A 12,444-nucleotide genomic window follows, 5' to 3' on the forward strand; every position below is an offset into this window, starting at 1 on the left:
AGGATATAATGACCTGTATCTCACTGCATTTTTTTTAAGGGTTAAAGGATGTATGCAATGGGCCTCGCACAATTTTGTGGGAGATGGTAGCTACTCTACAATACTAGTTACCATTTGCTTGCCCTACTCAAGTTTGGTGTGTCTTTGCTGTCTTGCATTTGCTACTTCAGCTCATCTTTTTGACTTAAATTCTTAAGCGTACATTGTCTTCTTGTTCTTCTCCTTGCTCTTTAGCTGTGAGCTGGTTGAGGCAACATGACGTAACAGAAAGTCAGACAGACTAGGAGTCAAACTTCACCTCTGGGCTATGTATGTGACATGTGGGTTACTCAACCTTTCTGATTCCCAATTTCTTCATCTGGAAATGAGAATGACTCTTTCTCTACATGATTATTGTAAGGATTAAATTTGAAAATGTAAATTTGATTTGTAAATGGCTGGAGAAGAAAATACCCAGTAAACAGTAAGTAATAGTACTAACTTTTGACACCCTTTCTCTTCTTTTTCTCATTTGTTTTCACTGACTGTAACTCCATAGTGTAGAGTTAATGACTGTCTTGTTTACTGTTGTAACCACAGAGCACAGCACAGTGCTTGTTCTCAGCTAGACTTAAAGATATATTTTCTAAATAGCAATAAGAAATAATCAATCAATCAATCAATTATCTGGCTTTTGATTTAAGTCCAGTCTCAACTTCCTGCTTCTATTTCCTATACCAGGTCTGATTTTATGTCTGAATTCTACTTTTCATCTTTGTCTTTTTTTTTAATTTTCCAGTTCCACTTTAAAGCTTCTTTTCCACTAACCATTATTACTCTCTATAGAGTGACAGAGAACAATAGATCCTCTATGAAATAGAAATGTTTACATTTTCTTTTTTAGTATATAAATATGTATGCTATATAGAAAGCTTTCAAAATACAGATTTTGAAAAATACAGTATGTTTAAAAAATCGCAGGCTATTTTATATTTTTAATTAATGTTGTGTTTCATAATAAAATGTCATTTCTTGTTTCCAAAGACAAAATTTTCTTCAAAGACATTTTGCATTAAACACACACGTACAAAATAGTGCTAGACATAATTCTAAAAAAAGGCATTAAGTCAACAAATACCTAACACTTCACTCACTCTATATTTTTGGTAGATACTATTGAACCACAGTCCAAATTTAAGGCTAACATATCTCAATCACAAGACATTTCATATAGAAACATAGGATTATTTGTATCTTCCTTGGGGTAAGTGAAAACAATGTTTCTGGTCATGAATTTGTATATTGAAGGACATGAAGAGAAACAGGCAGAAATTTTAAAAATCAATACATTTAAAAAAGTAAAAAAATTTTTTCATTTGATTGTAGGAAACTCTACAAGAAAACATACTTCATTCTGTAAAAATTGTACACTATAATAGATTTTACCTGTTATTTATGTATTTTGAATTATTTGTACATTAATGATTATTATTTAAAAATTTAACTTTCTGAGAATTTAGTGGAAGAATAGTTACTTTGAGGGAACTATCTTTTTGTGCCTAAACTCATACTATTATTTGTCAATCCAGTTCTACGATATTTGAACACTAAAGATTAAAACTAAAACAAAACAAATGAGTAAGGCAAATGTCAGACTTTGCTATTCCTACTCAACAGTGATTATGTAATAGAGTCAACTCTCACTTATCTATGCTATGTGGGTGGAAGCACAGCATTCGAAAGTGGAACTCTTTGATAATCAGAAATCTCATTTTAGCCACTATTACCAATTCTTACATGATGTGCTAGTAATGAGCAGCAACACTATTTCCTTTCCACCTGTCTGCCCTCTGGTGGACATGCTAATGAGCAGAGAAGCGGCTATAGAAAGAACAGCTGGTGTGAGTGGGAAGCTTATTCACAAATAAGCCATCCTTTCATGACTGCGAGTTACATACAGAAATGATTTTTATTACTTTTCTAATAATTACACACTTATCAGGGACATCACTCTGTAGGAAGAAATTAAAAGTAGGTAGCATTTTGTGAACATTTTTATCTCTTGTATCTTATCTAATTATGAGGAAAGTCACCTAGATGTCAAATTAATGTCAAACGCTGAGCCCAGCTCTACAGAGCCAGGTCCAAGTTTGCTTTTACAGGACTTTTAATATTCAAAACCTGGAAAGCAGAAGGTGTCATTCTGGAAAGTTTTAACCTTTAATTATTAAGAAAGGAAAATAGAGGAAAGGTAAAATCAAATATAAGAGAGCATTTAGCTGAAGTGAGGTGGCAATGGAATAACTATTGCAAGTTTTGGCTGTGCTCCCTGAAAAATCATCATCAGCAATGTCCTTTGGGCAGCAGCTGTCACTATAGGCAATGAAGAAACATTGAAGAAAGAGGGGGCTCCTCTACAGACAAGCAAACAGCTGAATCATGAAAATACAGACTGGGCTGAAATTAGCAACAAGTAGCTTGAAAGCTGTAAAGTTCAACCCAGCTACTAAGATAGATATAAATTAAACTTTAGAGACAGTGTGGCATCTCAAGTAGAACTGTGAAGCAATCATAACCCATAGGCTGAAGACAAGTTTGATTTAAGATCCTGCTACTTTCAGGCTCCATTTTCTGACTAGGGTGCATCACATTTAACTAAACCATTCAGGAAGCAGATTCAGCTACCTATTAAACACGTGACAGTTTCAAAATGTTCAAGATTCTCTGCTCAGCACTCACATTACTCAGCTGTCAAAGTAAAGGGCTCAGATATACGATGTGAAAATTACATTTTAACGAGGTGTCATGTGTGTTTAAAGTTCTTATTCATCACTACATAGCCACAGCTTTTACTGGAGACAGGAATGCACTTAATTAGCATATTATAAGGACAGAAGGTTCACCTTATCTGCACTGTTAAACTGTTAGGTGTAGGCTTTTTGTTGTTATTTTAGATTCTACTATCTTTGGCATATAGAAGAATGGTTACATTTACGTAATTTCAAATGGCTTTCAGGAAAATGTGGAGAGTGTTTGGGAGGCAGAAGAGCAGTTACAGGACAATAGCTACATGTCTGTATCATTCCATTGTTAGTATTGATTGCTTGATGTGTTTCAATACATTTCAACCAATGGATTTTTTTTTCCTTTTAGACATTAGAGATACTTATTTTAGGAAATTTCTGGAGCTGGACTTCTCTGTTTGTTCCATTTATTGTCACCCTGCACCTACTTCCTCCTTTTTCAGTAGGAAACACTAGAGAACATTTGTATATTTGCCAAGAAAAATTTAGATTTTTCTATGGACAGTTTGGAGCCCTGGTGGTACAGTGGTTAAGAGCTTGGCTGTTAACCAAAACGTCAGCAGTTCAAGCCACTCCCTGGAAACCCTATGGGGCAGTTATACTCTGTCTTGTAGGGTCGCTATGACTCAATGGCAACAGTTTTTTTTTATGGACAGTTTGGAAACAAACTACAAAATCAAGCAAAATACCTCTCCCTTCTCTTTAGTGATGAATCATGAATTGACACAAGGCGGTCTGAGTGAAAGAATACTTGAGAGTGAAAGTCAGTCAGTCAATACCAGTAACTAATAATACCTAATGGCAAGTGACACAAGTATTTGATTCACCCACACTACAACAACCAGAATACAATGTACGGTTTTAGAATTACCATGGCAACCGGAAAATTATTCAAATAAACTTTGAAATGCTAAGTATTATGTGGAAGTTTCTAATGTGCATCTTGGGATACTCCAGTCTTAATGGGTTCAGTAAGTCTGTATTTGACAAGAATTTGATGTTTTCTTCCACATGTTTCTCCTTTTCTATCAGGATCCATCTACTATGACCCTGATCAGAACGCTGGGTAGTGGTAGTCAGGCACCATCTAGTTCTTCTGGTCTCAAGGTAGAGGAGGCCATGGTTCGTGAAGACAATTAGTCCTTTAGTCTGGTCCCTTCTCTGATTGTTAGGCATACATGTGATCTTAATAAAACAAATTTTGGGACCAGCATTCCCATTCCCCTAATATCCTGAATAATAAGTGTCATGGATTGACTTGTGTCCTCCAAAAATATGTGTCTACTTGGTTAGGCCATGATTCCCAGTATTGTGTGGTTGTCCTCCATTTTGTGATTGTAATTTTATGTTAAAGAGGATTAAGGTGGGATTGCAACACCCTTACTAAGGTCACATCTCTGATCAATGTAAAAGGAGTTTCCCTGGGGTGTGGCCTGCACCACCTTTTATCTTACAAGAGATAAAAGGAAAGGTAAGCAAACAGAGAGTTGGGGACCTCATACCACCAAGAAAGCAATGCCAGAAGCAGAGTGCATCCTTTGGAACTGTGGTCCCTGGGTATAGAAGCTCCTAGTCGAGGGGAAGACTGATGAGAAGGCTGACAGAGAGAGAAAGCCTTCCCCCGGAGCTGACACACTGAATTTGGACTTTTAGCCTATTTTACTGTGAGGAAATAAACTTCTCTTTGTTAAAGCCATCCACTTGTGGTATTTCTGTTATAGCAGCAGTAGATGACTAAGACAATAAGGTTTTCTAAAAAAAATTTTATAATTTGTTCATTCATTTATAAAATCTTTCAATAATATTTACAGATCACCTACTATTTATTAGGCATTCTATAAGGGCTTTCTAAAAATAACTAAAACAATATCGATGAGATTATATCAAGGTGAATCAAAGTCTAATTGTTGCTGTTGTTAGTTACTTCTAAGGAGCACTCTGGTCTTATTTCTTCTAAGACTGATTTGATCTTTCTTCTTGCAGTCCATGGTATATTCAATATTCTTTGCCAACATGACAATTCAAAATGCATCGATTCTTCTTCTGCCTTCTTTTTTCATTGTCCCACTTTTGCATGCACATGAGGTGGCTGAATAGACCATGGCTCAGGTCAGGCATACCTTAGTCATCAAAGTGACATCTTTGCTTGTTAGAACTTTGAGGTCTTTTGCAGCAGATTTGCCCAATGCAATACATCGTTTGATTTCTTCACTGCTGCTTCCATGGATATTGATTGTTGATCCACGTAGAATGAAATTGTTGAGAATTTCAATTTTTTTCACCATTTATCATGACACTGTTTATTGGTTCAGTTGTCAGGTTTTCATTTTCTTTATGTTCAGGTAATCCATACTGAAGGCTATGAAGGTGAGTCTTTTACTTTCATCAATAAGTGCTTTATGTCATCTTCACTTTTGGCAAGCAAGGTGTGTCATCTGCATCTAACCCAAAAACCAAACCCATTGCCCTCGAGTCAATTTCTACTCACAGTGACCCTATAGGACAGGGTAGAAATGTTTCATAGTTTCCAAGGAGTGGCTGGTGGATTCAAACTGCTGACCTTTTGGTTAGCAGCTGAACGCTTAACCACTGTGCCATCAGGGCCCCTATCGGCATATAGCAGGATGTTAATGGGTCCTCCTCCATTTCTGATGCCACATTCTTCTTTACATAGTTGGGCTTCTCAATTATTTGTTCAGCATACAGACTGAATAAGCATGGTGATAGGATACAACCATGCCACACACCGTTTCCAATTTTGAACCAGGTATTTTCCTCTTGCTCTGTTTGAAGGACTGCCTCTTGATCCATGTAAAAATTAGCTAATTAGCTCTTGGCACAAAAGCTTTTTTTAAATTGAGATTTTTTGCAATTATATGTTTCTTAATACATGGAATGTAACTATATTATTTATTTTTTCCTGAGAAATTTGCAAATAAAAATTGTTATATAAAAGCTAAATAAGTTTCAAAAGTAGTTCTGATTCACTGTTCCACTAATTCCATGCTAGAAAGACAAAAATGCTGACAAATTTGAATTTAATATAATTCAGAATAAGTGATGAGAGTACAGTGTTCTGAAATTAATGTTTTTAGAAAAAAGAGAAAAAAATTTAAACTTTTTTTTTAACTTTCTGAAAAGGCCTATTAAAGAAATTTTCAAGGAGAAGCTTCTCTTGTAGTTTAAAATAAACATTTGAAGCACAAGTTTTAAAAAACTGATTTAAAATTGATTTCTTTATATTGATATTGTTGCAAACAATCTGTTTCACAGACTGTAATATCCCCAAAGTTTTCCTTTGAAAGGAACACAAACGTAAGTGTAATATAACTGAGATACAACTAACAAAAGACAAGAATTTCATCAGATGTGACAATTAGCAGTTTGGAGATGGGTGTTGGGAATAGTTGTTAGTTGCCAAAGAGTCGATTCTGACTAGGAACTGGAGTTAAATTACTTCTAAAACCTCTTTGTAGAATATTTCTGAGGAGCTAAGTTTTTCTTCACATTCTTTCTCAAAGTTTACCATTTCAGACTTTAAAACGGACCCTTGTAAAACAAAAATAAGTCTGTTGTTTTAGACTGCAAATTTAATTACTTTGACCTGCAAAATGCAAATTACATTTGTTATCGAAAGAATGCCTAGTATCTGAGGGTAGTGAGCACATTTCTATCAAGTGAATGAATCTAGACATACAACCTCAGAAATAATATGTTCCATTACTGTCATAGATGGGAGACTGAATCTGAAGCTGGGATGCCAGATTTGAGCTTCATCTTAGCACTTAATACCTGAGTGATTTTTGAATAAGCCAAATAAGCTGCCTTAGGTCCTTCATTTAGAAAATGGGGATAATTATGACTGGTAACCTTGTAGGGTTTATGTGTAGCTATGAGGTTAACTTTATTACTGTGTTGCCTACTGATAACAAAAGTTATACTTTCTCGAAATTATAATATGCCAGTCACTGTGGTAAGCATATTATATACATTATCTCATTAGAATACAACAATAATCTTTTGAAGGAGGTATTCTTTCTTCCACTTTATAGTTGAGGAAACCAAGACACTGAGAGGTTGAGCAATATGCCCATAGTCAAACACAAGTTGTCAGTTTGAAACCACCCAGCAGTGCTGTGGAGGAAAGGCCTGGAAATCTGCTTCCATAAAGACTACAGCCAAGAAAACCCTGTGGAGTTGTTCTACTCTATAACTCATGGCATTGCCATGAGTCAGAATCAACTTGACAATGTGTTGTTGTTTTTTAATGTGTATATGTCACCAGAGAATTTTTATATATCCAAGAGAAGCATATTTACCTCTTAGATCTTCTCATGTACGGAATAGTTACACACAGCAGAAGTAAAATAGATATCCCTTTACATAAAAACTACCAAATTGTGAATTTTCATTGATAAGAACACAGTAAAAATGAGAGCAAAAATACTCAGCCTGCTACCAACAGATGGCAATAGCAAATGTACTTTGGATCTACAGACATAGGATTAGTCTATTTGACCCTAACATATACGTAAGTTGAGGGTTTCTGTCACACATATAGGAAGACTCATAATAAAATGGCAATAAGAATTCACTAAAGGCAATTTCTTTGAGAAATGTCAATGTAATTTACCAAGGAAAAACATGCAGCTGAAACTGTTTTGTGTGGAATAAGATGAACAGCCCCTATTAATGCTAATTGAATTTCTCATATCCACACATAGCATGCATAAAATTTACTTCTGCACTTATTCTTTCCACCTCTAAATTGCAGTAAGTCCATGCCAAAGTACTAGCTTTTTAATATGAGCATTCATGCATGAAAAATGATACTTTTTTTTGCAATTATATTCACAAATTTAATACAGGTGAAAACTTACTACTTGCAAAACAGACAAGGCCTTCATTGTTGTAATAAAAAAAAAAAAAAAAAAAAAAACAGTCTCCTAGATTAGGTTACTAATTTGTTTCAGAGGCTGAACTTTTTATCATTTCTCAGTGTTTGCTACATCATATTTTTTTTAACAAATATGGAAACTAGCTCATGTGGGCAAGATGCCCCATGTTTTAACTCCCATAAATAAAAACAAACAAACAAGTAAATACAATTAAATGAGTGGTACAATTTGCCTTGTATACACAATTAAAATGAGTCACCATTGTGTGTGCATGTGTATTAATTTATTGATCTATGCTGGAAACATTTTTCAGCAGGTCTCTAAAAACATGGGACTATAGTACCATCTTACTGTTTACAGAAAATTTATAACAAGTGAGCTAAAAATTTGCTTCACTCTAACAAGTCAAAGCCTGGAAGCTGATTAATTTTAACCTATCGATTTTTCTAAATAAAAACAATACACTATCTTTTCAATGAATAAAAATTGAAATATTTTAATGCCACCCCTTTACAGATTAACTCCAAAACGTGGTGAGTTAATTATTATTTCTTTTGAAGCAATGAGAAATTACTTTACATTCCAATTAAGGACAAAAAAGGCTAAGAATCATTCATAAAAAGAGATTTCACTGTCAAAATATAAATCACAGTTATAAAAGAAATGTCTTCCTAGAATCCTCCAGATGATTGCTTCTTGCTCAGGATTCAATTGAAGGGCATATCAGGATGAAAAACCTTACCTGTACAGAAGTGAGCCAGATATTGTACTTAGTCTAGGACATCTTTTGAGGACTTAGTAAAGAGAAGTTGTTTATGTTGCTATTGCATATTTAGGCTTTTCCCTTCACAAAAGCCAATTCAGCAAAATATCAGCATTGCCAGCCATAGAAAAAAATTGCTGTTGCTCTTACTGAGGCCTTTCAGGGAGTAGACAAATGACTAATTTGTCATTTTATCAATATAAGAAGTGGAAAGCCATTCATTCATTCATTCTACAAAGAGTTATCGAACCTTTATTATAAATATGCAAGTTATTACACTAGTATGTGAGAAGGCAGAAATAATGGTCAGGTAAAAAATATAATAAAAAGATAGATAAGGCAAGGTCCTTGGCCATAAGGAACTTAGGATATAATCAGATAGAAAGATGTGTATATAATGAACTAAGTTAGCTGAATGGTATGGTAGTAAAAGCATGGTAAGGACAATGTTAACATGTAAACACTGAATGATAAAATAACTTTTGAATTGCTATATTACTAGCAAAATTTAGACATCTGTATCTTAGTTTTCCATTATACTTAACCTTGAAGAACAGTTCGAATGCTAGCTAAAATAATTAAAATTTTTAAATACAATTATCTGCTTATTTGTGGGGGAAAAAAGAAAAAACAAAACAAACACTATTTAAACAGCATTCAAAGGAAACAATATGTCCTGGAGGGGGAAGTTCTAATTTTGCTAGAGAATTAACATTTAATGATTATCTCAAATGTAGTCAAGAACTATATTTTGTGTTGTCACTTATTATAAGAAAGATGTATTTTTTGTCCTTTATTTACCACATTTATCTCTCTCTCTCTCTATATATATATTTATATATATCAATTAGGTATACTCAAACAAATGTACCCTCAAACTGACAATATTCCTAATTGCAGTGGTTATGTCTTAACGCTCTCTGTGAGTTGAATGAATTGGTGCAGAGCTCCTCAAGCATTATATTAAGCTTACCCTGTGGCAGTTTTGAAGTAGAGAAGACTTCCGGGCGGTGTTTCACAATTAATTAGACATGATGAGAGTTTGAGCAAAGGTTTTGTGTACATCACTATACAAAGAACTAACCAGCTGATAATGAAAACAGCCTGCAAAGAAGAACTAAAGATTGAAGACTAGCTGGACAAAGGAGAAAGAGTCATTTCCTTATATTTTATACTTTTCTACAGCTAAGAGTGATTAATAGCAACCATTTTTAGTTGAAAAGATATACAGGCCAGACTTAAGACAACAAAGTAAGTCTAGTCAAATTGTGCAATATACTTATTGAGAACAAACCATAAATATTTCCCTCAACAGTACCATCAAGGATCAAACTTACCTGGTCTACTATCCAGAGGTCCAAAATCCAATGAATATTTCACGACATGGTAGTTGTTCCAGACGTAAAGTAGGTTGTCCCTGGGGTTGTAATCCACAGCTGCGATGTACTGGTATGAATTGGGAAAGGGTACATCCACCAAACTATCTTTACTTTGGTCAGTGTTGTAAATGTAGTCAATCTTATTCCCTGTGGCCTCATTGTCATCATCCTCATATACAGATTTGACCACATACAGAATCCCACAAATCATAAATGCGTTGGAAGCTGACCTTTTATCATATGCAGTATCCCATGTCCCTTCGATCCGTAGAGTGTAAGGGTTCAATTGGCTAATAACAATTTTACCATTGTTTTGTTCTGTTGCATAGATTACCCAGAGCCCATTCTCATCCACTGCCAGGTCTATGTCAGATTTGCCTCCCCATCGGTAAGGCGAGGTATCATGGTAATTGGCATTTGCTATGATAGCCTCCCCACTCTTTATCCTAGTCCGCAAATCAAACTTTACTATGTTCCTGGTGCGTTCTTTGTTGAAGAACAAAGCTCCATCATACACTACAAATCCTGTGCCATCCACCCTGTGAGGAAGCTTGTAGGTTGTAGTTGGCCTTCCAGCAATGAAGTCATCCTTGGATGAGTACTCGGTCAGGGTATCAGTTCTGTATGGGGTCCAGGGCATATAATAAATCTTGTCAGAAGCCTGCAGAGGGTCCTTGCACCATGCCCCAGATTGGTGGTCAGATTCAAACAAATGTTCACTCTGGTACACTCCTTTTAGTAGTCCAGGACAAAGAAAAACTGTTGGAAAGGGAAGAGTTAAAATAATAAATATATTAGTTTTAGTATTTTGTGATATATTTCTTTTTTTCACCAAATGGAATGCAACTCTAACAAGAGATACCCACCACTGATTAGTTATTTTGCTGCATTCTTCTGAGAACATAAAGTATTCTTCCACATTAATTTTGACATTTTTTTAAATTATTTTTTTTCATTTGCTGATAAAATTTGGCTTTTTTATGAGTAACTGCTTTTCTGTGTTTTTTACCTTTTAAACTTGTTGCTAGACGTTTTGGATATATGTATCCAGATGTGACATATGTCTATGTGTTCTATAGACATACTCCAAATAAAATGCTCATATACAATGCTTTTTATTAATTCATTGAATACTATATCTTACTTAGAATTTAGGAAAAAAAATTTTCCACTCTGATTAAATTAGCTATTCAGTTGTTATCATTAAGAAATAGATGGAAATCCCTCAGTAATTAAAAAAAAAATAAAAAAGAAAGCCCTGTAATACAAGCCACTGAATCTTCTAGCAATATAGCTCTCAAAGCTGGTATAGCACACACAGAGCATGCAACGCACACAATTAAAAATGAGCAATGGATGGATACTGAAAGGAAAAAGAGAAAGGAAGAAAAGAAAAAGAAAGAAGGAATAAGGAAAGAAGAAAAGGTGAAAGGTTACAGAGAGGAACCCAAGATCTAGATTTTAATCAGTTAAAAATGTCCTGTTAAATACAGTAGTATTGGAACTTAAAAACATGTATCTTTTACTGTTACATGAGAAGAGCATAAAAAAAAAGAAAAAACATGATTACTTGCTATAATATTTTCCTGCTCAAACTTCAGAAGGAAAGTAGGCAGGGATCATCTCATTCAATTTATTTTTAGTAAGATTGAGTAGCGTATCACTTGATTGGTGGTAAGAAAGCACATTTGGCTGATTCTTCTGTAATGAAGGGACTAAAAGCAATGTTTCCCAAAGGGTGGTCCTTGAGGCATCTGTTTCAAGTGATATAGCTAGGTATTACACAGGGAAAAAAAAAAAAAAAGGGTTCCATAGTCACACGTGTTTGAGAAACATCATATTAAATAGAATCATGGCATTCTAACATACATTAGTGAATTTTCAAGGAAGAAGCGGGGAGCATGAGCAAATTTCATCAAGTAATTTGATCATGGAACCCTTTTTCTACAGAGCTTCTTTAGGATGTAGTGCTCCACTTAACCTACTATGGGAAACACTGCTCTAATATTTTCTGCAAAGCAAACACGCTAAAAAATAATCATGCAGTCCACTGTTATATTTAAAATGTTTAGAGTGCACTGGGTGGAGAAACTTAAAAAATCACAAGGAATTTTGATATTGATCCATATTTTAATGATTATAGAATTATTCTCTCAATATTAGTGATTAGCTCTTTAATAGCAACTGTAAGCATACATCTAATGGAAAACAATATACGATGAAATTCAGCTAGATTTTAGAGATTATTAAAAAAGAAGTTCAATTATTAGAATACAAAATGTTTTCCTTTTGGGCAAGATGTTGACTACCAAAATTTTCATAGCAAGGATAGAGGGCAATCATCAATTTATAATCAATAATAATGATGATGATGATAAGAATTTATTAGGATTTTTAATGTGATTGCTATAATTATGAAAGATGGGTACCTACTGTTGTAAAAATTCTATATAACATTTATGATAAAGCTAATAATTAGCTATTGGTTACTAATTTATTTTAGGGTATTTCAGAAAACTGTCTTCTGCTTTCCCTCCAATAGTTAACAAATTAAGGAAACAAAGGAAACTACAGCAGAACTATGAAAAATTATCTAGTATAGAAATAAATCTAAAACAAGC

At 34.3% G+C, this 12,444-nt stretch overlaps 1 protein-coding gene across 1 annotated transcript in view; it reads right to left on the minus strand.

Annotated features, from left to right (window-relative positions):
- Nucleotides 1-12,444, minus strand: part of ADGRL3 (adhesion G protein-coupled receptor L3) — a 553,170-nt gene that overhangs the window by 307,661 nt on the left and 233,065 nt on the right. Inside the window, exon 5 of the mRNA XM_023724827.1 lies at nucleotides 9,782-10,582. Coding sequence (XP_023580595.1) covers nucleotides 9,782-10,582 — 801 coding nt within the window. The remainder of the gene's footprint in view (nucleotides 1-9,781; nucleotides 10,583-12,444) is intronic.

This window comes from Trichechus manatus, unplaced genomic scaffold (genome assembly GCF_000243295.1).
Source record: "Trichechus manatus latirostris isolate Lorelei unplaced genomic scaffold, TriManLat1.0 scaffold00263, whole genome shotgun sequence".
In the NCBI taxonomy this organism is placed as follows: Eukaryota; Metazoa; Chordata; class Mammalia; order Sirenia; family Trichechidae; genus Trichechus; species Trichechus manatus.